The sequence below is a fragment of the Dicentrarchus labrax genome, unplaced genomic scaffold (genome assembly GCF_905237075.1).
Source record: "Dicentrarchus labrax unplaced genomic scaffold, dlabrax2021, whole genome shotgun sequence".
Classification (NCBI taxonomy): Eukaryota; Metazoa; Chordata; class Actinopteri; family Moronidae; genus Dicentrarchus; species Dicentrarchus labrax.
In genome coordinates, this window is record NW_026136710.1 from 22,570,918 (window position 1) to 22,597,410 (window position 26,493).

The window sequence follows — 26,493 nt, forward strand, 5'->3', positions numbered from 1 at the left end:
CCCCTGTATCTGTAGTATAAATGCCCCTTTATCTGTAGTGTAAATGCCCCTGTATCGGTAGCGTAAATACCCCTGTATCTGTAGTGAAAATGCCCCTGTATATGTAGTGTAAATGCCCCTGTATCTGTAGTGAAAATGCCCCTGTATCTGTAGTGTAAATGCCCCTGTATCTGTATTATAAATGCCCCTGTATCTGTAGTATAAATGCTCCTGTATCTGTATTATAAATGCCCTGTATCTGTAGTATAAATGCCCCTGTATCTGTAGTATAAATGCCCTGTATCTGTAGTGTAAATGCCCCTGTATCTGTAGTATAAATGCCCCTGTATCTGTAGTGTAAATGTCCCTGTATCTGTATTATAAATGCCCCTGTATCTGTAGTATAAATGCTCCTGTATCTGTATTATAAATGCCCTGTATCTGTAGTATAAATGCCCCTGTATCTGTAGTATAAATGCCCTGTATCTGTAGTATAAATGCCCCTGTATCTGTAGTATAAATGCCCTGTATCTGTAGTATAAATGCCCCTGTATCTGTAGTATAAATGCCCTGTATCTGTAGTGTAAATGCCCCTGTATCTGTAGTGTAAATGTCCCTGTATCTGTAGTATAAATGCCCGTGCTGTTATGGTCGTGGGGTTTTGTTGGTTATTTCCTGTTTGTTTTATAGTTTGCATTAAAGATGTTTTGAGGACGGATGGTAGCGCTGAACTTATGTCTAGGAGGCAGTATCCTCTAAACCTTGACTTTGTAATTCAATACCTGTGTGGGTCACAGACTTCTTCCTCGGACTGTCCTGTTTCCGTGCTGCTTAAATGACAATATATCCAATTTTGTTTGAAACTAGTTTCTATGTTAACTATTATGTATGTAAGATGTACATGGTTATAAGGATATTGTGGATTTGGGTCAGTTCAGTATCTCAGTTTTACTATGAGTTATTCATGTCTGATCTGGCCACTGTGACTCATGCCAGAAAGCATTTCCTGCACTTGCGAAACTCTTTATTACTTAATTATTACTAAGCTCAAGCTGGAAATGGATTTCCAAAGTATGCTATTAGAAAGTGGAACTGATTTATGGTTTTGGTTTTTATTCTTACTGTAAGAGAGAGAGAGAAAATTAAGACAGGAGAGTTTTTACAATTTTATTTTGAGATACAAACTTTTATTTTGAGATAGTTCACATATGAATTGCATTCCTGCAATTTATTTACACACACGCACACACATATATTCACATTCCAACTGCATTGGCAAAGCTTCAGCAAAGTCATTACAGTCAGTATTGGACCACTGCAGCAAGGACTCGGTACATGGGTCGCCAGCTCTACCCACTGAGCTAACCGGGCGCCCTACAGTCAGTATTTTGAACATAACTCACAGTATAAGTTGCTTTATCAGTTATCATTGTCAGATATTGGACAAAAAACCAATGGTTTGAAAGAGGAGTGAGGGAGGCCATCTATGATATATAACATCACTCAACAAAGGAGGCGGTCTATGACATCAGCTACTTACAGTGATAATTGGTTTCCTGTTGCAAATATTTAGGGGGAGTGGCTTTCTGAAACTATTTGAACATCCAACATTCACTTCTGTCAGCTGGCCCCTTAAATGACCCTACAGAGGTTAAATGCCAGAGAGAACTGGAGAGGCTGCAATGGTGGCTGGAAACAGAATTGTCTTTTGGAGAAACGCAACCCAATGTCACACTTTGCTACTACTAAATGAGTAGTCAGAGGATCACCAAAGTCATTAGAATGTGTCCATTACTACGTTGTCTGCTCCAAATTTCATAGAAATCCTTTCCGATGAGTGAGAGAAGTTACTTTTGGTCTTCATGGCCTTCAGAGGACCCAAATGATGCTACTTCTTTTTGAGGTAGCATCATTTGTCACACATGGAAATTGAGACACACACACACACAAAAAAAACCTGAAGGATTCTAATCACTAAATATTTCCCAGTGAAGTGTAGTGTTAGAGAGTTGGGATGGGCTGAAATCCTATATTTTCAGTGTTCTAAGTAGTTTCTATTAAGGTTTTATATGATGTCTCTTCAAATTGCAATTAGAACAAAGTGCAGGACACTTTGCTTAATAGTATAAAGTATTGTACAGATAGTTGTCATGCATAGCTATGCATATAATGTCCTAGGGACAGAAAAGGCAACTAAATTTAAATTCGTTTTCTGGCAGCATTATCATATTTGTCATCCCATTTACAACATATTATATAGGCTGTGCATGCAGCTGCTATTTGGAATGTGACTGTGGGAGCAAAATGTAAGTGGGGTCACAGGACATATAACTCTGTGGATTTACAGTGACTGCTTCAGTCTGAGGCACATATCCACTGGAGTTTTTTCCTGAATCTTCCAAAAGCTCAGGTCTTGGGTTTGACTGATGATCCTCATTCTGCATTATCAGGTTGTATGACGGGTTAGGAAATGTACTTCTGAATGGAGAAGATGGTAACCCTGGCTGAGATGGGAAGGTTGTAGTGGGTAAAGTGAGTGATGGTGGGTTGCCGTTTTTCAGAGGTTGGTTGTAGTAACCAGTAGGAGTTTGTAGAAAAACAAAAGGCATTTTCTGTGCTGAGTGTGTGTGTGAGTTAGAATGCACCTCTGCAACATCGGTGTTATTTGCTTCCCTGTGGTGACAGTCATTCACGAGAGGACGAAAACTATTTTCACCCTGAAACACAGACAAAATCACATCACATTTTTAGAATAGATTGGTGGTAGCTCAGTGTGCAATGAGGCTCCATAGTAGAAAAACTAAACCTTATTTCACCAAATCTTAAAGGTATTTCGCCAATTAATGTTGTACTTTCATAAAGTTGGGGGACTAACAAGAAACATAGTAAGATAATAGCAAGGGTCTATAGCTACTGCAGAGGCACAGCTGTGCTTTGAGCCAAATGCTAATGTCAGCATGTTAACATGCTCACAATGGCAATGCTGATGTTTAACAGGTAATGTTTACCATGTTCACTGTCTTGATAGGCATAAGCACAACTGGGGTTGATGGGAATATAATTGGAGGAAGGAAATCAGGAAGTATATGGTTATAAACCAAAGTATTCGACAAATTAAAATTATGACCTCATGATGGTGCTAGCAGAAGCTTTCAAAGTGGGAGGTGGGCCTCCCCAAGGGGGGAGACTCAGTGAATGGAAGTGAAAAAATATTACTTCAGTTATCAAAAGGAGATCACTTAGCAGACAGACCTTTTTTATGTGGTGTAATCTGGAGTTATGTCAAATAGCAATATAAGGCTATCTTGGCACAATTGTTGAGTGTAGATGGGATCAAATAACATAATCATGATCCAATAGGCATCGAGGAATTGAGGGAGACTAGGGGGTGAGGGGGCCCACAGTCTCTGACTTTGAAAACCCTGGGCTAAAGGAATCCCCAGAGATATTACAATTCACCCTGAGAGGGACATGAATGTGTGTAGATTATTTCATGGCAATCCAATTAGTTGTTGTTCATTTATAACCGTCAACCTCATGGTGGCAAAGGAGAAAAAGACAGGGAGCCATCAAAGTCATTAAGGTTCGTCCTCTATGAATGTTTTCACTAAATCTCAATGCAGCAGCAGTAGAGTTATTTCAGTCTGGGCCAAAGTGGTCAACCAACAGATTAGCATTGCCATCCATTAAGCCACACAACTGGCATGGCTAAAAAGAATGTTTAAAATCAAAGCATCAGAAGCAGAAATACTCTTCCTTTTAGTTTCTAGTCTGTATACAACTGACAAGTAAACAGATCATAAGACATGGTCGTGAGAACCTACCGGTGACGTAAACCACTTGTCTGTCAACAACACTGGCTTTGGGATTGGAGGATAGACTTTGTGTTTAATACTGTTGGATGAAGAAAAGAATGCATGAAAATACATCTCAAACAAACATTTGGCACCAATGTGCACTCACTAATGGCACTATCAGATGCAATAATTGAGCAAATTGTATAGAAAATTGTGTTGACTTGCTTACCATGCCCAGTGTCTATAGCAAATGATAGTGATGAGGGAAAGGAGACCAAAAACAGTGACCAGGGAAATGATGACAAGCTGGATCAATTTATCAGCTAGTGAGTTAAGACAAACAGCCCAGATGAGAAACAAGAGTAAATCAGATAAAACCAGAATATTTGCATTTATTGAAGAAAATGTGTTTGATTGCTGCATTTAATCCTGCCATCACTACTGCTGTTCACACTCACAGCCTCTGTAAGAGTCCCAGCAAGAAGTATTTGTGATTCAAATCTGACAATAATTGTCATAATAGAATGCTGTATTCAAGAAATATCGCTTACAGCAATCACACAATTAGTGTCACATTATTGGACTTAAAAGTCAATATTAATAATATTATTATTGTCCCATTATATTGATCAAACAGACAGTACAGACCTCTGACCAGTATCTACAGCACTGACCTATATAACAATAATACCATTACCATCATTACTATTATTTGAATCAAATAAACAGCACTGATCTATATACAGCACTGAACTCTGTACTGTATCTCTCCTGTCCTCTGTAACTTAGTATTGTCATGGAGCTATTGTCGGTAGAATTGTATGAAATGTTACACACATGCAATGTGGCTTTTTGTACAAAATAAGCCACATTGAGAATATGTTCTACAGTTGAAAAGTACTGACACTACAATTATAAACTGCTGCAGGTGTAATTAATCTCTGAATCAAAGTTAGCTAAGGGTTTCGAAATAGGACTACTCCATTACTAGTTGTGCTGCACAGCTTCACTGAATACTGATAGTTCAGTTCTAGCAGTAGCAGTATGAGCAGTAAAAGTAGCAGAACTAACAGTAGTAATATCTGTAGCAGTTGTCGCAGCAGAAGGAGTAAAGACTGCGATAGTATTAGTAGTAGTAGATTTGAACCATGCGGCTACGTGTAGCCCCATTTCCTTTCATTGTAAAAATTATGTTTAAAAAAATGCTTAATATTAAAAAAAATATAAGAAGTAGAAAAAAGTTGACAAGCATGCATGTCCTTAAAGTGCTGAACATTTTGGCATTTGAATGGTTTCTATGGCTAAAAGCTGGCAGCAATCACACACTAACAAATGCATTACTTGATTTTGTTTCCATTATTTCACAAGAAACACAAAAATAAACGGTGGTCTGAAAGGGAAAAGAAGCAACATACTTGGTGTATTTAAGGTGACCGTAATAGTTTCACTACCACATTCTCCGACTGCTGTCTTTGCCTTCACTGTGAACTTGTAGGAACTAATATTGAGGTTTCTTGCTCTCAGGCTGGTGGCTTTAGGATCATCTAAAACAAAAGCAAGAGATTGTGTTACTAATAAACATTCTAAGGAACCCTCAGGATCACAGCTCTGCATATTGTGAATGACATCATGTGGAAACACATTCACAGACCTCAGTTCACATTTGTCTATGTGGTTGAAAATGTCCCGTCTGTTGCACCTTTGATTACCATCACTGATTGGTGTGGTTGGGTGCTCTGTTGCACCATGGAACCACACCCTACAGTAACATTACAGTGTAGTAATACACCCTGCGGTACCCTAGGTTCCGCCAGAGGTCAATGAAAACAAATTAAACATTCTTGCTTTTTAAAGTCCTGATTTTGAGTGTTGGCAGATTCAGAAGGTGAGAAAGAGCATGTATCTTTCATAGCAACATCAGAATAATAAGGTGTGTGACAATACCTGTGCTGACAGTGAGTCCTGTATTGTTGTCATCATAATACAGAACATAGCCTCGGATAAAAGCAGACTGCGCTGCTAGATTTATAGGGTCCCAGAATATCTCGACATCTGAATCCCATTGTTTTGTTTTCAGTGATTTAAACAGGCCGTCTGGTATTCCTGGCAAAGCGTAACATGGGTGAAACACTGTTGAACAAATGTATTAAGAAAACAGTGCACCACAGGAAAGTCAAACAATTCAATCTTACTTTTCTCCCTGACATAGCCCTCTCTTCTTTCAAGAAGCACTGGAGCTCCCTGGGTGCAGGCATATACAGACAATGAGTATCTCACTCCATCAGTGAACGTTTCTGGGAAGGAGAAATAACAAAAGAGATGTACTGTAACAAAAGGAAATGTAACATTGTATATTTGCAACAGTTTTGTGGACAAAGAATAAGACTTACTTGAAAATATACTGCCACTGGTTTCAGTAGGAGGCACTTTCAGCCATTCCACACTGCAATCCCCTATGGTAGGACACCAGTCCAATATATAGCCACAGCTGGCCATAGGACTGGCAGACCAGGATAGGCTGAAGCCACCATTGCTGCCATTGATCGTCTTCACACTTTCTGTTTTGTCTGGAGAACAGACACATAGCTGCAGGTAATGTGGTAATTATTCATAATAATATCTTAAAGGACCAGTGTGTAGGATTTAGTAGCATCTAGAGCTGAGATTGCAGCCTGCAACTAACTGAAACCCCTTGGTTGTCCCCTTGGGTTGTCCGTTCTGGGTTACTGTAGAAACATGGGGGCTCAACATGGCGGACTCCGTAGAAGAGGACCCGCTTCCTTCAAAAGCATCCTAATTTCATAAATCTTTTGTTACAAACTTTCTTGTATGTCTCTTTAAAGCATTTAAAGACATTCTTGGCATGTCCTTTGAAGCTTCTTCCACTAGATAATAAATGAATAATGTGAAAACACTCAAAAACACACTGATCACACACCATTACTTAAGTATGTTGAACATTTTATTTATATTGAACTGTGTTTTGCATGTTGGTGTAATAGGATTAACCTATTATTGTGTTGTGAGTTAGTTAGCTGGCCTTTTGTTAACATTGTTATTAATGCAGGCATTCTTCTCACTGTCATATGCGTAGTTTCATACCTAGATTTAGGCTGGGGATTGTGATGGTTGACGGGGATGAGCTGCCATTTATATTCCTAGCTGTAACAGTGACGATGTACTCTTCAGTGGTGTCCAGATTTAGTTCAAGTCTGTGCTTGTAGTAAGGCACAGTTCTATTTTGTGGTATCTCTGTGGTCTTTGCCCAGGTCACTACATAGTCTCTGATGTGTCCATGACTCTGGTTGGCCAGTGGTTTCTGCAGGGAGGTAACATCAGGACTTTAGCAGGAGATCATGCCTTCATCAACACCACTTCCTTTAAGAGTTTATAAATTGTAACCAATAGCTTTTATGGTTAATAAATCATGTTCTAATCATTTGAAGTTTGTATTTGAGAAATTCATTAGAACAACTTTTGGGTTGCCACAATGTGAAAAATTCCTCGGGCTAGTGAGTCATTAACTAAGAGTAACATGTCATCCTTCCTAACAAGCCATCAAGTCTGCAGTTTTCAATGTTAGTAAGCAGAGGCATCATATGACTTGGACAAATCTGATCACTTTAGACTCAACTTGACAAAATCAGATAAAACTGTTTAAACAGACGAGAGTGTTGCGACTCGTACTTTGATGTTCACCCAAAACAATATGACAAATCAGCTTCTAAATTAGATGCAGCAATGTACAAAATGAGAAAATCCCCATCCCCTATGTTTGTTGTTTTTAGTACAGGCCGGTTTATTGTTGCCATTACGAGCACTAGATCAAGCTAGAGGAACCTGATTTTTCCAGTCTCATGTACTACTGTCATGACACAGTGAAGATTTCAGCAACTATGACAAACAGTCACTTCAGCTTGCAAATAACAATACCTTGTGATGATTTTTGTCCACAGCACTCAGAGTCAGAGGTTTATGGTCAATTGGAGAGGTCGACTTGATGTATTAAGAGAGTCAGAGCCATTTTTCACAACTTGGCAACCCAATTTGTGTTCTTATTAACAGGTTATAACTGATCTACAAAGTATTAGGGAATGAGGAATTCACCATTAATTACAATTTTAAAAGGATTTATGAAAAGCAACATATAAGAAAGTAGTTCCCACTCATCTGACTTACTTTCCAAGTGATTATAGTTTGGTTATGCTTCACCTGCATCCACACATCAAGAGCATCTGGAACTGTGGGACAAATAAGTGACCAGAAAATGTGAAGAGTATCTATTGCCTTTGCAATATCAGTTAAATATTGTTTTCTATTGTTTAAAATTGTTTTTTTTTTTTCAATACTTACCATCACCCTTTGTGTGGAAGCTGATACTGGTCCATTCACTCCATTTCCAGAAATGTTGTGTTGTACCACATCGTACCCTTGCATTATAATTCCAATCTGGTATCAAGTCATTTAAAACTGCAAAATCAAGGCCAACTCCAAAGTTCTTCATCTGGAACCACTATATGGACAAAAACAATGATCAGAGAAAGATCTTACTTTAAAATCCTTGCTTGTGTCTCACCCTCCTTCTATTGTCAACTCACTGGGGTATTTGTGCCACTATGGCTAATGTTAACTTGGCATGTTATATTGAGATTATTGTACTGGTGCACCGTCCACTCCCATTCCAGGGTGACATTTCTGGCGTTCACGGTTGAAGCCTTCATTCTCACTGGAGCGTGCATGTGCACTGAAACAAAAGAAACAAACATAAAATCAGATAATAAGTATCAATAGCAAATTTTGACACAAGAAAATGTTAATCTTTATAAATACATACCTCTTTTGGTCAGATCTGCGCTGTCTGAGAGCTCAACCCTCCCAAGCTTATTTTTTGCTGTCAGCGTCCAGTTTCTCTCACCAACATCCACTTGTACTTTTTGAGAGCATGTCGCCTTAGACCCATCTAGACATGGGCTGAAATACAAGAGAATGTAACTTTTACTTCAATACAGAGCTATATACTTAATTCTTTACCTCAAATAACAACGAAAGAAATGCCATGAATTTAAAATTACAAATTTAAAAAATGCTTCATTATTTAAATGTATACTATTGGAATATTTTACTTGACTAGAAAACATCTGTCTGATTTTAATTCCTCTCTTTAACATTTCCAGACGGTAGATTGAAGCTGTTACTGTTGTCACTCCTCACAGCTTATCTGTCTTGTATCATGTGACTGATCAATTCGGCAAGCTTAATTTTTTATCCTGATTTTTGCTCCAAAATTCACTGATCCAAGTTCGGAAACTTGTTTTTACTTAAAAGAATAGTGCGTAGGATTCAGTGCCATCTAGTGCTGCAGTTTCATATTGCAATACCTTTGCTTCACCCTTCCCTTCCAAGGAGAAACTATGGTGGCCCAGAAACGCACAAAAAAATTAACTAGGCCCTGGTTAGCGTCAGTGTTTGGTTTGTCTGTCCTGGGTTACTGTAGAAACATGGCAGTTCAACATGGCGGACTCCACCAGAAGAAGACATGTTCCCTCTGTTGATAAAAACGGCCCATTCTAAGATAAAGATGATGAAGATGATAAATACCCAGAGTCAGGACTGCCAATAGCTAACTGGCAATAGATAGTAAGAGCTGACCACAGAACCACACAGAAACCTGTGGAGGACGTCACACAGACTACGTCCATTTCTAATTATACAGTCGGTGAGCAGGTATAGTTTTTTTTTACCTTCCAAGTAGCTGATAAACTGTTGCATTCCTGACCGATAACTGTGTTTTTCTTCCTACATTCCAGTGACATTCGACTGATTCCAAGTCTCGGGTTTCACACTGAAGATCCTTGTCACCAGGTGGGTCTTAGTTGTGGCAAATATATATATATATATATATTTAAAAAAAAAAACAGGCAGTATTTGTTAATGAGACATATTTAAGACTCCAAAATAAAATGTTGTACAATAATACTGAGTCATACTCACAGCCAATATAAACAGAAGCCCCATCTGTAGCTTTGTCTGTTTCACATTTTATATCAATGCCACTGTCACCTGATGCTTGGTTCAGGTGGAAAGTCAAGGCATATATCTGATTTGTGATGCTGTAGGCAGGGTCCATATTATAACCATTCCATTCCAGATACATTTTTTTGAATTTTTGCCCCACTGGCAGAATGCAGCAGAAGGTGACATTTCTGCCAACCTCAACCAGTCTGTCCCGTGGAAAAACCGCTGGACTATTATTTTTTATGTCTGCAAAAGCACAATAATAACACATATAAGCATCTGGACGAGCATCATGGATGTCAAATGTATGGAGGCCCTGAAAGGAAAGTGAAAAAATAATTTTCTAAAACTTTGAGAAACGATCACGATTCACTTGCTTCTCAGGGCGTCCTTAGGACTAGTCTGTACTTCTATCCATGGGCTTGTGTGGTTTTTGTATCGGGACCTGAGCCTGACAGAAGCACACTCCAATTCCAGATCAGATGTCCCGTTCCAGTAATGAGTAGATCCTATCTGGTCACGCATCACCTCAACTGTCGCCTGAAACATTTTCATAATCAAATTAGAGGTAGGCCTGTTTGCTTGGCTGAAGCTGAGGTTACTGTTCTGAAAGTCAGCAACTTTGGTGTAATACTAGTGAACTCTTACATTTAATACTTGCTTGCCCATGATCAGAACCACCAGCTCGTAGATCAGATCTACTTTAGGGCACGCACTGTCGTCCTCCCATGTTAACCAGATCATATGGTCAGTGCTTTCTGCTGTAAGAAACTGAGGTCCACAGTGCGAAACACCTGATGAAAATGATCACAGTACATTTTAAAGGACATCCTGAGCACAACATTATCCTGAGGAGCAAACCCACCTACAAAGTTATTTTCTTTTCTTTTAATTGTTTAAAACTAACTTTCTCAGTGCAGTTAGGTTTTCAATATGTTTTATCTGCTTTACTGTTGTTACTGAATTTTACTGATATGGGTCTTTTAATTATATATCACTTTGTTGTGATTTGATGCCTTATTGCCTCCTGAAATGCCTCCTGAAATGTATGTATACATTTAAATATTAAGTATTAGTATTGGCAAGAATCTGGCAATATGATACAGGGGTTACCATTCAATATATTGCAGATCTGTAGGAAAGTTGCTACAGTATGCTTGTATTTATCACAGTCCATGTATCATCCAACATCATGGCCCTCAGTTTATGTTTACAACACTGCTATCTAGCGATTGGGGTTTAAACACAAAAATCTATCAGAATCAGAAATACTTTAATAATCCCGGGGGGGAAATTACTTATTACAATACAGTGTTTTTGAGAATCGATATACAATATCACAAAACAAAATATCATGAGGGTATCAATATTTTCTTACACCCATATTAAATATACTGTATCTACTCATATTGCCAATAGCATGTCAGGAGAAGTTATGAGACAAAACTCAAAAAGCAGTTACAACCAAAATGTTTGTTAAAAGTCTAATTATCATTACAGTAAATCATCTACAGTGAATGTAAAGTCTGGCAATGTCTTTCAACATCAATTATAAATTCACTTGGAAATTCTATAACATTCTTATACAGTATCAGATATACTGATATTAAGTGAAAGGATGACATACTCACCATTGTTTTGTCCATTTCCATATTGAGTGCTCTTGCAGAACAGTGCAAACAGTAATAACCATGTGATCATTATATTCCTCCTTACAATGGCTGTTTGTGGTCAACTGTCGTTATTCCTTTAAGGTCAACCTGCCCTCAAGTCTTGGATTTAGCACTTTTATCATGGAAAAAGCATCCAAAGCATCCACTAATCACACTTGATACCTGTGGAAATAAATACCCTCAGTTTGTTAGCTGTCAAAAAAGTAAACATCTCACTGAAGAGCAGGATATTCCCATGTTATTTTTATGTAGATGAATAATACTTACACGAGGAGGTCGACTGGTTGTTACGGATCTTAAAAAGGGAATTTATTTAACTTGAAGGCTATGAGGACTTATAATGAAACAGAAAAGACTCCCAGCATCAAGTTACTCCCTGAAGAAACTCCCCCTTCAAAAGAAGCCTATGCTTAGAAAGCCCATTTGCTGTTGGAGTGCATAACAATTATGAAATCCATTTGGAGTTCAGAGCAGGAAAGGGAGCAGCTGCTGCTGGTAATTGTGAGTCACAGTGGCCAGATCGGACATGCCTTAGTTGCTCTCAGAATGTTTTGATTCCTTGGAAGTGACGTCACATACACATGTTTTACTATCCCAGTGTGGTGAGCTTTCATGAAGGCAGTAAGAAAATTGTTTATTCTGATTATTTCTCATGGGTCAGAGTGCTAACTGTGCTACAGAGAGAAATCAGGACAACTTCTTGAAAATCCACCACACTTTATAATAGGGACAAAGAGGTTCTGTTATCAGATATAAACCAAATGTGTGTCCACGCTCTGAGTTCCTCGAAATAGACTCATCAGTAGGCGGTTTATCAGAAGAAAGTATAAATAGTGGCAATAAAAGTCTTAACCACCGCTGCACTGATTCAGATCACAAGAACATTTTTCACTTTAAGGGCTTCTGTACAAATGTGTATGAATGCCTAACTTGCACTGAAAATGTTTTGATTCCTTGTAAATAACTCAGTTATTAGTTTCAGTATGTGGTATAGGCCTTCATCAAGACAGTAAGACAATTCTATTAATTTATTCTAATTATTTCTCATGGGTCACAGAGTGTGCTGAGAGAAATCAGGACAACTTCTTGAAAATATAAGTTCTCAAATCCTTTATGTGTCCACATTTTGAGTTCCTCGAAACAGCCCCTTCAGCGGGAAGGTTACAGGAAGAAAGTAAAAATAGAAGGGGAAGCTGAAGTCACTGAGTTACAGAGAGTTTGCATCTCAAGGGTCTCAAGTTATTAGAACGATATCAAGCAGGATAGTAATAACAAGACTCATACTATGGAAACCAAAGTGGTCAATACCAAAGGTCCAGTGTGTAGGATTTAGTGGCATCTAGCGGCATCTCCCTCGCTTCATCCTCCCCTTCCAAGTGTGTAGGAGAAACTATGGTGGCTGTGTAATGCACAAAAAACATTCAAAGGCCCTATCTAAAACTACGGTAGAAAAATATGTGAATAATATGTTGGGTACTGGATGACATGTCTTCAGATAATTAATATAAATAATCTGTTAGGTTAATTATTTATATCTAAAGCTCAATCAAGAACTCATTTGAATTTAAGTTGTTTTTTTTTTCAATACATTGCAAAGCCAATATCTTTTGGAAAGAATAATTACTACAAACTATTATTTTAACTACTATTATTACAGCACAACACAAGTGAAAAAATGCTCAGTAGTGGGACTATATACAGCTCTAAATAAATCATATTTCAGTTCACTAAATGTACTGATAGATAAATATCTATTGAACTATTTAACTCATTTAGTTTTGTCTTTTTTTATTGTATTTACTCCACTCCTTTCTTTGCGGTTGTTTGTATAATAAACATCGTAAATAAGACATTATGAAATACATGATTATGTAAATAAATACAAAATATGTGATAGAACTTTAAATTGTGAAACAATCCAACATTTTTACACCGGCTCTAGATTGTGCCTTTCACGTTTTTCGTGTGTTTTGCTGCCACCTCAGTTTCTCCCTTGCAGTTGGAAAGGGAGGGTCAAGCGAGTGAGCTGCAATCTGCCTCTACACCATTATAAGCCACTAAATCCTACACACTGGGCCTTTAAGAAGTGTCTTCTTGCTGATGTCTTGTTTGTTTACCACATGCAGGTCATATAGAGCTTCAGAAATAAACTGAAACTGTTTCATAACCAGTTAAAAACTCCTTGTTGTATGTTCAAACAAGAACATAACTGACCTCAATATACAGTATATATAGAATACAAACTCTGGTAGTCTCTTAGTTAAAGTGAAAGCTATGTGATCACACCAATGACATATGGTTCACACAGTATAACCACAAGGTGGTAATAGTTTGATCTCACTTGCAATTCAGGGTTAAATACATTTGTTACATCTGTTTTAGTCTTAAAAAGAAGTCTCTCCACAAAGCCAAGACCCCTTTGTTGTCCATACCTTGGTATTGTCCAGCGTGTCACGTGTTAATCATCATAGTCCATGTGAAGTACCTGGGAAGGGATCTAAGAGTGCCATTGTTTTTCCCGAGCTGTCGGTGAGTAGAGGAGATGCTGGAGAGTACGTGGATGTGAGGGAGTGTGTGTTAAGAGGTCAGTGACTGTTCGTGGGTGGGCCGGGAATTCACACAGAGTTGAGTTCAGGGTGAGTCAGGCTGGCAGCTGGCAGACAGAGAAGTGAAAGGGTGAATTAAGTGTCAGAGCACTGCGACGAGTCCTTCTGTGGCGACAGGGCTCTCTGCCTCTTCAAACAATCACCACATGTACAGCATTTACTGTCTGGAGGGCCTATCTAGTCTTCCAACCAGTCAAAGTGCTTTACACATCAACATTCACACACATGTTCATACTGATGGCAGAGGCTGCTCACCAGAAACAGAAACTATTGCTCACACATTTGCAGACCAATGACACAGCCTTCAGGAGCAATTCTTAGCATTATAGAACCAGACAGTCACTTGGGAAATGGCATTGCGAAATAAAAACAGACTAAATTTCCGCATTTCCAAAATGATGAAAAATGTTGGATTGTTTTATAATTTCAAGTTTTACCAAGTTTTATGTTTATTCATATAATAATGTATAGTCTTATTTATCTATTTATTTAGAGCTGCAGTAGGTAACTCTTATAAAAACAACTTTTTGTCATATTTGCTGAAACTTTCACTATGTCCTGACAGTAGTACATGAGACAGATAATCTGTGAAAAAATCAGGGTTCTCTGGCTCCTCCTAGTGCTCTTAATGGCATTTGCAAGAATCCATCGGGCCGAACAAAAGCAACCAATCAGAGCCCAGAAAGATAGAAATACACTTTGGGTTGGAGGTTTAAAGATAGTTGATTACCGAGTCTCATTCCCAGGGTTGGAATTCCCAGAGTTATTCTCTGGATTTGGACTCCTTTTAAGGTTTCTGGTGGAAATGTTTGGAGGATATGCTGACTCTGAACAGTTTGAGATTAAAGCTGCTTTTTGTCATATTTGCTGAAACTTTCATTATATCCTGACAGTAGTACATGACACAGATAATCTGTGAAAAAAACAGGTTCTTCTGGCTCCTCCAAGTGCTAACTGCAACTGTGTGTACAATCTCCACCAAACCTTCCCATCCTGAACATGCCACCGACGTAAAACAGCTTGCAGCTTTAAATTTTATTAATTTTTCTTTTTTTTTTTTTAGTTTGGACCAAGCTGATGTACACTGTAATGCTGCACTGATCCACTGCTGTACAAAATAGCAAAAATAAAGAACTTGGACAGTTTAAAAGGTCCCATCCTGTCTGCCTTCACCACTGAACCAGCTTTACAGCAGGGTACTGAGACGGTGCTGAAGAGGAGATGGTGTTAAAGTAACACTTAAGAAAGGACATAAACAGGAAGTGCTTTCAGAAAATAAGCATTTCATTTGGGAAGTGTTGAACAATTTGAGCAACAACCATCAATAACCTCCTCCCCTCTCCCTCCCCCATCACACACTCCCCATTATTATGCAATGTTTCTGCTCGATTGTTCTCCCGGTGTCATCAGCCTCATTTCTACATTCAGATTAATTATATTTCCTTACACAACAAACATGGATGAAATGCTAACTGGCCAACAAAAGTCTCATCTGACATTTCCATCTGAGGAAGATCCAGTGATTTTGCAGTTTACAAATGATTTGAAATTAAAATATGTAAACCACACAGAGCCTGCTGGGAGTCATATGGTAGAAATGCCCATAAATCAATATACTGCACGCTCTGTGAGGTATAAAAACAAAACAAAAAAAAAATCTACAGAACGGAACCGTTCAAAGGAAGTGATAAGACTTCCGAACCGGACCTTCAGAATAAAAGAGGATGGATACAAGATAGGGTCTGTTATGTAATCTTTGTACCCACTAAATGAAAGCTAAAGCAGGATGCTGTAATATCCACTTATTATGCTGCATACAATAGTTTCACCATCAGCCACTCAGAGTATTTGATTACATTTCAGCGCCTGTACTTACTCACTTTTACTTGAGTAACAAAGTTGATTCAGTACTTCTAATTTTACCTGAGTTTACTACTACTTCTACTGGAGTAAACAATGTGAGTACTATTGCCACCTATGAATGAAACAAAATGTCACCTAATGCAGCAGTGCAGCCCAGTGACTTTAGTAGTTTTTAGGCAACAATGGAGGTCGAAGGCACAGAGGCATAAACCAGACAAAACAGGGCTGACTCGTGGGTGATAAAATCAGAAAATATCCATCAAGTAGATCATTTCTGTTGATATTTCAGTTACTCTTTGAAGCAGAGAAGAGTGCATCAATATTAATTTAAAGTGTGTGTGGATTGTACCACATTACACAGCATGATTTAAAGTGCACAATGCTGATCAATAACATGCTGGGAAAAACAGAATACTAGTTCAGACTACCAGCTGCAGCGGTAGGGTCAAGTGTCACTCAATCACACAAAGAACGGTCTTCCTATCGAGTGTGACTCATTAGGAGGCAGCACCGTATCGTCCATTTCATCCATGAAGACGTTCAGTATACTCTGGAGCTTCACAGTTTGGCTCTCGGGGTTTGTTCCAGCAGTGTCCTCATGTCCAGCAGCGCCCCCTCCACGGCCCGGGCCAGACGCGCTGCGCTGGTTTCTTCGCAGGTGTTGAAAGACGACACCGCGAAGTTGATGTGATCGTTCATGGGATTGTAGCACACGCCGTATCCATCGGACACGACGGGGCCGAAGCACATGACGCAGTCAGTCTTGGACGGTACCTTTGGTAAGGAGTGAGAATGTGGTGGTTAGTTTTGGGTTATAGGGTCAAACACATCCATCTACTAGCATCTTCTACTACTTTAGCCTGTTCAGATCCCCCGTCCATTCCAACGGACATGACTTTCTAGGATGTCTACATCTATGACTGACAAATGTGCAAACTTATCTGACTGGATGTCTATAAGCCAATCACAGTGTCCCATATCATCCAACAGTAGAGCCACACCCCCTTTTTCAACAAGCCTGGGCGACAATGAGGCAAGCAGGAAGTGTAAGGCACATTTTAGTCATCATTATCCTGACAAAATAACCCATATTATAAGAAAATATCCAAAAATATCCTATTGTGATATTTTGTTTCATGATATTGTACCGATTCTCAAAAACACCATTTTTCTATTTCAGTTTCAACTCTGGTTCGTACCTGACTTGTAGATAGCCGATAGTGTAAGGCTTTGGCGTAGGCAGTGTCTGTGAAGATTGCAGGTATGGGTAGTTTTTCCTCAATAGCCACCATCTTAAGGCCCAGAAGGTGTCTGTCTATGGCCTGGCCACTGATAGCCTGCAGGGGCAGAGAGAATTCATCAGTTAGTTAGTCATCAAAACAATGCATAGACTCATTTTTTTTAAAAAGGGGTCGCTGGCTCTGTCTCTCTCCCTTTCTTCTGATCTCCAGCTGTGGTACACACTGTAGGGACAGGTCTGTGGGAGACTAGGAATGTATAAAGAGCTGCGTTCTGTGTGTCTGATTGACCGAGTCCAGGGCTGAGCTACAAAGCAGCTTCGGTACAAAATTCTGCAAAGTGCACCTTTTTTTCCCGTTGTGCGGTGGTGTGGCTGTGGTTATTTGTGCTTTAGACCGTAACCGCTGTGAAACAATCAGAAAATAATGTTTGGACCCTTGTTCCACCATCGCAGCTTTCAGTTGAGCTGGGGAGGAGGGGCCAACTTTGAGTGGCACGTTTACAAAGAGCAACAGAAAAATCTGAACAGTATGCCTTTAACTAATAAAAAATAAGGCTAAACATTCTAGATTTTTCCTATTGCAAACAAATAGCATTATTACTTAATACAGTAATTCTCTAAAACAGCTGGTCACTGTAGTCTTTATCAAACAGGAGGAAATAGTGCATTTGTAGGGGACTATTTTCAGCAGCATTCTGCCAATCCCGGTGCTGTGAATACTCACAATGTTAGTGTATGACCTGTGTGCTTTCACGGCGTTCACCAATAGATCAACCTTCTCTGTGTTCTGAGGAAAACAGGAATAAGAAAGGAATGTTAAGACACACTTTACAGTAGCTTATAGTATAACAACGGTCAAATGTGTTTACTTAAAAACTTGAGGATGTACGTGTAACACTGAAATTCCTCAACAGTGAAAGAATAAAGGTTAATCATTATGCACCATCACACCCGTATCGCTGCTTTCCAGTGACGTTTCTGTAGTGTGCTGCAGTGTGACTCCAAGTGCTATCAGAACCTGACTGCTGTATCACTTAGTGTCATTATACCAAGGCCACACAGCTGTCAGAACACTGGATATCAACAGTAGCGCAACATTTCTATAATTCCTTTTTCTTCATTTAGTTTCATTAGTCAGGCAAAAAATGTGTCACTACAAGAACTAGAACTACTAGAAGTTCTGTATTCTAAACCTTACTAAAGGTAAATGTATGTAAGCATGGCAGCAAGAAGCAGTGTTTTACTATTGTATGTGATGTTTTTGGATTTAATATTACTGCTGCATTCATTTTACTTCAGTACATGTGTGAGAATGACCTAATGTATTTAACCCAATAAATTTGTATTTATCAAAGACCAAAAGTGACTTAATTCCAGGCCTGTGATTGAAAAAGCCTGGTATTACCATGTCAGAGAGTTCTGGTTTTAATCGGAGTGATTGATTCACTGCCAGAACAGCTGCTGTAAATACAAACACATTCCATTAAAATATCCACTCTCGTCTGACCTGTTTGCCGGGCTCGTCGAAGGCCTTGACGAAGGAGGCCGAGGCGCTTGAGGCTGATCGGATTGTGTCGGTACGGCCCAGTCTGAACATACGCAGGGAGGCGCTCTCATATGTGGCACAGCAGCACTTGTACATCCTGCCGACACAAGAGGAGAGAGGGTGTGAGAACAACTCTAACATGCTTGCTGTTGCGGAGTCATCATGGCCTTTGTGTATAAAGCCGCTCAGAGAAAAATACTTGCTGACGTGTGTAAAACAATTCTCAGAATTAAGTGATTTCATTAGAATAAGAATACTTATAATGCATAAACTATTTTGAGTATTCAGTCTTGGTCTCAGCTCTCAAATGATTTCAGAGGGCTCAGGAGTGAACAGCAGATGGCAGTGTTGCAACACAGAGGCACACACACCACACTGAGAAGAGATTTGGGAAATGTGTGATGATACAGTAAGTTGGTCTGTCACAACACCCATCATACCAACACCACATCAAATAACTCAAGTGTCTTCTTTATTCCACACATTATTCTTCCTTGTCAAAACCTAGCACCTACATTGCCCATAATGCAACTCAACCACTGACATTTTAGTCAGAGAATGTGTAATGTAATGTAGCCTGGAGCCTCTAGCAGAGATGGGGAGTGGGCTACAGAGGTCTGATGAGCTCACTTCTTCCTAAATCTACACCGACAGAGTTTGTATTTATTTTCAAACCTGTAGTCTTCAGACCCAATTCACGCTGCCTCAAGTGACATCACTTGAGGACATTTATCAGACTTCACACAGCTCTGTCTGGAGTCACAAAAGGCAAATTGTAGTCCTTATTTTACGGCACCTGGGAGTCACTGCAGTCAGCAAAGAAGTATCACACTTAGAAGTATCACACTTAAATATAACTCTAATACTGCAATCCCACCAAACAGAAATCAGTTTCAGTTCAGTTCAAAATTCAATGCCAAGATGTGAATAGAGCAAAATGTAATTTTGTGTGAGTGTGAAATACAAAATATGGGAAGGAGCAGAGGGACAGAGCTTGAGCCAGGGGTGCTCTACAGAAGAGAGCCTGGGGCAGAGCAGGAGCTCCTGGAGGAATAAACACCCACAGTCCCACTGGATTCTGCTCTGATCTGCAGACGTTTACCAGTTTATTCTTTAAACTTTTTCTTTAAAAGTGGATTCGTCTTCACTCTCTTCTTTTCGGCATCCTTTTGAACCGTTTATTGACATTAAATCACAGTAAAAACCTGTTTATTTTAGGCTCATGCCACCGCTATAAGCCATATTAAAGGGAGAATAGTAAAGGTCCCATGCATTCTGATATGACAGTTCATACTGAGGTTGCATTGCAAAAAATCCTGGACCACAACAGACTTGAAAAGATCAGATTCTATATGAGTCACATGTGAGCAAAATAATCAAGATTTGGGTCACTCAAGTGTGCATATAGCCCAATGTAACCCTGTCCCTGACAACCATTATGTCACTCATGCTTATCACATCTGTTACCTATGTTAGCGAGGTAGCTAGCAAACTATAGTTTGTCAGTAGCGTAGCAGACAGAAAAATAAGAAGCCTTATTCCTGTATCTATTTCAAATTAAAAGCTCTCTAGTAGTACAGTGGGCCTTCATTTCTTAACCAGGCTTTTATCATAAACGTGTTGTGAAAAACTCAAAACTCAATTAACTGGCAGCTTTTCTCTCATTCAAGGGCTCTCATTATGTTCCACCTGGGAGTGGCTGAGTCATGTGCAACATCTAGTGGTAAAAGCCAGCCCAACCCTATTTAGTACCATTATTTAGATCATTACATAGAACTTTATACTGTACATATCAGCCCAGATAATTGTAAGTACCTGAAAAATGGGGGAATCCAGCTCAATTATGGATATAAGAATCTCTGTTGCAGCCTAAAAGTGTGATCAACATGAAGCTCTCTAGGTAGCACCAGTTTGGAATTTAAAGATTAAAAAGTCTGCATACAAAGACAGTCCACCTCCAGAAACTCACCTGTAGTAAGCCAGCTGTAGGGCTACCTGTATAAAAGCATCAGGGCTCATCTTGTGGGCCTTCGGGACATTTTTCCCAAAGTGGCCAAATACTATGACTCTCATATCCAGGTCTTGGGCCAGTCTGTGGAGGGAGGAATGTCAGGACAATGAGACCAGGTCTATCTTGGTACTTAATGAAATGAAGTATAAATATGTGTATACCTATTGTGCTGGTGTAGTTATAAAAATCTCACGTGTTCATGTGGTGCTTGGCTTCCTCAATGTCCTTCTTAATCTCAGGCGTGATGTTGAAGTGCAGTTTCCTGGGCATGTGCAAAGGGACCATGGGAGACCGAACCATCTCTGGCTTCCTCCTGTTATTGTTAACAAGAAAGAGAAGAAACGATACATGAGAGGGAACAAAAACAAACCGAAGTCATACCTCATAAACTGCCTGTCCATGCCAGTAGCAGAGTTCTGTGATTTTGTTGTGCTATGTGTCTTGTTGCTGAACTTTCGAAGATGTTGTAACCAGAAAAACTCCAAACAGACACCTACTGAGCCAAAGCAATCTGCGACCTACTTACGTGTATTCTACAACGTGGTCGATCAAGGCCACTATGGGTGGGCCCTCAGCTGGGGCATGCTCGTAGTTCGCACCGCACGTCCCGTCCTCTCCGATAATAAACTGACACAAAGATCACACAATTGTTGAGAACAAAACATAAAACAAGAATGTATTACAGCCTGAGGAATTTGTTGAATGTGACCAACAGTACACTATTCTATCTGATCCACCTACCAGCACTTATTTTAGTGAGAAATCTTAATTTCTAAAACAGTCCGCCACTCATTCACACACTGTTCTTCCACTGAAAGAGCGCAGCTACAACGGAGGCTGAACGTGCTGAGGTGACAAAATGTAAACTCTGTACAGAATACAGTTTATCTTTATGGATTAAGACTTTCAAAAATAAAAGCCTTTAGCTTGTGTTTTTACGGACAGGTTAGGAATTGTTCAAATGATAATATTTCTTAAAGGAAGTTTGGTGCAGGGAGCTTTTAGTATAATTCAAACTGATAATTTGTATAATTTTATTTACATTTTTTCAACACTACACAAACACAAGGTTACTGTTAAGGTACGACATTGACTGCTGTTAGTTACTCGTTTGATAAATGGTTTAATAATATGTGTTTTAATAGATTTAAATAGGCCTGACTTACAGAAGTAAGCCTGGTTTCACTGGTAATCTAGCTTTATGAAACACCCCTCGTGTAATGTGTGTACTAAACCAGAATTACCAGTGAGCATAAAGCCTTTCTATTGGGCTAAAACAAGTCGAAAACAGGACCTTTCCAGGACATTTTCCAGGACCTTTCCAGGAGTTTTTTCTTACAATCCAGGACAACACTTGTCTCACAACTCACTCTGACTTTTCCAGAGCAAAGATATTTGGTCAATGATATTTGGTCATTTTAATCAATTTCCAGGTGTTTTCATGACAGAAATCTAGTCTCAAATTTCCAGGTTTTCCAGATTTTCCAGGATGTGTGGGATCCCTGATAGAGCACAGAGCTGAAGCCTGAGCTGATACAGAGAAAGTGGTATGTGTTAAATGCTAGATGCTGAAACATTAGTTGAGCTATTGCTGATAAGGGAAATGAGTGTGTGTATACAAAGCTTGTGTGGCTGACCTGCAGCGTCTTGTCAAACCAGCGGTTGCCACTGTTCCACTGGCTGCCTCCTCCGTGCAGCATCTGGACGGCGGCAGAGCTACGGTAGGTGTCATCAGACACTCGAGGCATGGCTCCGTCCAAACACAGGGTGAAGATGCTCCTTTGGATAGCTGACACGGATTCTTTGTTGGTCTTATCTGGACACACCAAGTACGCGCACACAAAGCAGTCATGGTGTTATTATGTAATCCGGCTGTAAAAGTTGAACTAATTGAACATTTTTACATACTGTATCGACATTACTAACTATAATTCACGATTAATTCCTGTGTGCAGTTTTATTTTTTACTGCTTTTCAGATCGGTGTTGGTCGTCTTTGAGCTCACCCTTGATGAGGTTGACGTAGGCCTTGCCCCAGGAGTCGCGATGGTGGGTGGTAAGGATGCCCACAGGCTCCACGTCGGCCTGCGGTGAGGAGCTGCAGATCCTCTCCAGCTGAACGCAGAGCTGATCGGATGTCAGTGGAGTTCCATCACTGTTGTACACGTCCAACACAAAGAACTGATTCCGAGAGGAGGAAAGACGAGAAAAGGCTCAGTCAGGTTTTTCACTTTTAGTGGAAAACTGTCGGTTTGCCAGATGTAATGACAACCGTAAGCTTTTGGCAAATGTTATTGTATGGTTCTACACTGGAAATGACCTGAAGGTTAACTTTAAGAAGAGGTCTTGAATGGTCTCCTGGCAAAGCCTTAAAAAACCCCAATACAGACCCAACAAAGGATGAAGATCTGAAGACCTGAGGCCTGCATCACAAAGCAAGATTAGTGGCTTTTCCAGCTATCTTTGGTTCAGCTCTGGCTTTCTAGTAAACTGGCACACTTTTAGCAAGTGTAGATCACCATGGCAACCTATGCTGCTGCATGGCTAACCTGCCCATAGCAGGTACAGATCAGAGGATGGGATAGAAACGTACGAGCCTCCTGATCAGATCAGTGGAGAAATGGAGTCATTGTTCCTACAGCCTCCTGAGAGGGACACAAATTATTTTCCATCATTAAAGGGATTTCTTGGAGAGTCTTTTCTTAAATTGTGATTTGTGATTTTGGAATATCAAAATCAAGGTGAATCAAAGTAAAATAAAAAAGAGTACATATTAGAAGAGTAACTTTGCTTACCGTGATAGCATGGTCAATCATTAGCTAGGCAGTTACATCTGAGAGCTAAAGTTAGCCAAATGCTAGCTAAATTGCTAGCCAATTCGCGTTGATTCTTAGCTAGTTAACTACGTAACATTTTGCTACGATTAGCAGCTATCCTGGAATGCTAACCCAGTGAAGCCAGGAGAGCCAGACTAGCTTGCTTCGTGATACAGGTCCTCGGTCCCAGAGGAGCTCAGACACAGATGTGGGACTTGGACCAGTGCTCCTCACCTGAAAGTTGTGGACTACTGTGATGTGTTTGCAGGGCCTGGAGCTCTTGGCGTGGTTCACAATAGAGTCTCTCTTCAGACCGGGTATCCGGCAGGACGACAGCACTTCATAGTACTGATTCATACACAGGGGCTTCCCTCCCAGATATTCAACTGGTAGTGTCTCACTGCAAAACATACAAGCTCCGCCATTAAACACTAACCTAGCCACAATGTCCTTTACAATATGTTGACATTTACTCAGTGTTGAAGTTAAAGGACAAAACCGGGAATGTTTTATGCTCAGCACTCACTTGTCAATCATTGTCTTAAAGTCCAAAACACCCGCTATCAGTTTGGCAGCAAACCTAAACAGAGAGAACATGATTGATATTCATGTTAATGTGTATGAACATGTCCTTATGTTGGCTGGGATACATTTATTTCCACTGTTAGTGAAAGTTATGACATCTTAAAGTTGTCAGAATTTGTGTGTGTGTGTGGAGGGGGGGGGTCACCTTATTTGTCCCTGCTTATCCCTGAAGTTCATGCGGGGCAAGACCAGCCCAGGACTTGAATGAACCACCACAGGCAGCCGGTACTCGAGGTAAGCAACCTGCACCCACCACTCTGACAGCTGCACAGACACACAGTCAATAACACATCAACACAGTGGCCAGATGAATTAGAAGGTGTACAGAATGAAAACAAACAGTATGTGTCAGACGAGCATCGTCTTACACAAGTCCCACGTCACAATACTTTTTAAGTCAACGTGTGAACATCTGCCGGCCCAGCTGTTGAGCTCACCCAGTTCTCGGTGTTACTCGCTCTCTTTTCCAGTCCTCTCTGCAGTCTCTCCCCGATCCCCCCTGCCTTCTGAAACTCGTCCACCAGCTCGTTGGTGTGCTTCAGCTCGTCCACCTCCACAATGGGCTCCAGGGCGCCAATATAGCGCTCACATGTCTGCTGCAGAGGGGGGACGGGCAGACCGGGCAGTCCCCTCTGGTGGGTCAGATATCTCCCGGAGACCCGAGTTGCTGATACAGGCTTCACCAAGTGACAGGGTTTCATTAAGCCGCAGGGTTTCACCATCCCCACCTTCACCTGAGAGACAAAGGAGTGTCCATTAAACACATGATCGTTCAAATAGAGTTGTTGTTATCTGCCCAGTCAACTGTGGACAATAACTCTGGCTGAGTCTGCCCTTTAATAGCATTACTCTTCTAAATCTTAAATCAGACAATTATAAAATACATCAGTTTTTCTTTATAAATACACTGAGCAGAGGACGTGTTTTTGATGCCTCTGTTGACTCAAAGAATAAACTTGCACTAATACTCCTTTTTGACATTTCTTTTCTCGTTTTTATTTGCTATTGAGACAATCCCAAAATAACTGAACGTAATCAAGTTACGTTACTTTAATGTTGTGATACTTGGATTGGGTTAATGACTACATTTTTTAAACATTTAATTATTATTGAAACTTATTTAGTTATTATTCAGTAACTGTAATTGTATCCCAACCTTGGCTGTACACCAGAATCAGTTGCCAGTGGTTTCTGGTTAACATGCAGCTATAATAAACAGACTGTCTAAATCCAACTGAGGTGCAGTGTTTGGTAGCAGTTCACTAACACACATCGCCGGTAGAGGGCAGTCTGTACTCATTTCCAACTGGACTACAGCAAGGACAAATAGAGAAATATGTCAACAACAGTACTAAGAGGTAAATAGCGTTGGTGAAACAAACATCAACAATATTTGCTTCCCAATGCATGTGTGACTTCTACTGAGGAGTCATTCTCTACTTAACAATCTGACAGTCTGTTAATGTTACTGTTGTCACAGGCTGAAGATATAACTGTAACCATGGTGACATTGTTTGTCTTTATGTCAAATGACATCTTCAGACATGTTCCTCCAAGCAGGGGCCTTTGTCAAATTCTAAAGTGAGTTTGATGATGAGTAACTTTAATGTTATATTGTCTGTATATCTATCTAACGTTAACTGTAAGACACCGTCACTTAGCGGAAGTCTTACCGTCATTAGCAGTGTCAGTCTGTCTGTCTGTGCTTTGTAGCTAACTTCAATCTCAACTGACCACAAAATCACCTTTGACCCAGTGAGCTAGCTAACCGCTAGTTAGCTACTTCAGTCCCTAACGAACTAACGTAGATCAGCTAACTTTGCTAACAGCAACACTTCACCACCTAGCTAACAGATAGCTAACTCGCTAACTCGCTATTGGTAAGTGATAAATCACTACAAACTGTCTGAAACGCTTTGTCACGTCTCCGGCCACAGTCAACAATATCAAAGGAATCCATTTTAGAGCTAAAGTTGGCTTTGGACCAGCGTTAAGGTCCGCTAACTGAGAGGGTCTCTAACTTACCATCGTTCTGCTGCAAATGCCCCACATTGTGCCTCCAAAGAGCCGCCCACCGCACACCCCGCACACCCCGCACACCCCGCAGTCCGAGGTCCGTCAGTGCTCAAAGTCCAGCACACACTGTTCGCTTTGAGCTTTTTCCCCCAGCAGACCCCCGCGGAGACCGGCTGCCTCTGACTCCTCCCGCAGTGTCTGTCTGTCTGTCTGTCTGTCTGTCTGTCTGCCGCCGCACAGGACCGGTGGGTGTGACTTCTTATTGATAGGCAGTGTTTACGATCATCAATAGATCAATACTGATGGATTGGGGAAATATCACGTCCATAACGCCTCGAGGTCCTGGT

The 26,493-nt window shown here is 40.2% G+C and overlaps 2 protein-coding genes across 5 annotated transcripts; both read right to left on the reverse strand.

Annotated features, from left to right (window-relative positions):
• Positions 1 to 1,132: 1,132 nt before the first annotated feature.
• LOC127370969 (leukemia inhibitory factor receptor) lies at positions 1,133 to 14,960 on the reverse strand. 3 transcript variants are annotated; one of them, XR_007886324.1, is made up of 19 exons: positions 11,732 to 11,945; positions 11,423 to 11,626; positions 10,440 to 10,585; positions 10,169 to 10,331; positions 9,768 to 10,037; positions 9,518 to 9,644; positions 8,611 to 8,747; positions 8,375 to 8,520; positions 8,130 to 8,289; positions 7,956 to 8,017; positions 6,879 to 7,095; positions 6,167 to 6,343; positions 5,969 to 6,070; positions 5,721 to 5,879; positions 5,192 to 5,320; positions 4,006 to 4,099; positions 3,804 to 3,873; positions 1,698 to 2,696; positions 1,133 to 1,621 (listed from the first exon to the last, which is right to left on the reverse strand). XR_007886324.1 is itself a non-coding variant. In XM_051413512.1 (18 exons), exons 2-18 carry the CDS (start codon positions 11,490 to 11,492, stop codon positions 2,256 to 2,258), a joined length of 2,670 nt encoding a protein of 889 aa, XP_051269472.1. In that variant the 5' UTR covers positions 11,493 to 11,626; positions 13,897 to 14,960; the 3' UTR covers positions 1,133 to 2,255. The 3 variants fall into 3 exon arrangements, 2 of the variants coding, with proteins under 2 accessions (XP_051269472.1, XP_051269471.1); XM_051413512.1 differs by lacking the exon at positions 11,732 to 11,945 and adding an exon at positions 13,897 to 14,960 and having other exon boundaries at positions 1,133 to 2,696; XM_051413511.1 differs by having other exon boundaries at positions 1,133 to 2,696.
• Positions 14,961 to 15,333: 373 nt separating this feature from the next.
• On the reverse strand, positions 15,334 to 26,354 carry crata (carnitine O-acetyltransferase a). 2 transcript variants are annotated; one of them, XM_051413518.1, is made up of 14 exons: positions 26,156 to 26,353; positions 24,568 to 24,864; positions 24,276 to 24,394; positions 24,072 to 24,125; positions 23,780 to 23,945; positions 22,736 to 22,910; positions 22,368 to 22,546; positions 21,257 to 21,357; positions 20,924 to 21,043; positions 20,689 to 20,811; positions 18,681 to 18,816; positions 17,898 to 17,960; positions 17,133 to 17,270; positions 15,334 to 16,707 (listed from the first exon to the last, which is right to left on the reverse strand). In XM_051413518.1, exons 1-14 carry the CDS (start codon positions 26,180 to 26,182, stop codon positions 16,492 to 16,494), a joined length of 1,914 nt encoding a protein of 637 aa, XP_051269478.1. In that variant the 5' UTR covers positions 26,183 to 26,353; the 3' UTR covers positions 15,334 to 16,491. The 2 variants fall into 2 exon arrangements, with proteins under 2 accessions (XP_051269478.1, XP_051269479.1); XM_051413519.1 differs by having other exon boundaries at positions 16,634 to 16,951; positions 26,156 to 26,354.
• Between the last annotated feature and the right edge of the window lie 139 nt (positions 26,355 to 26,493).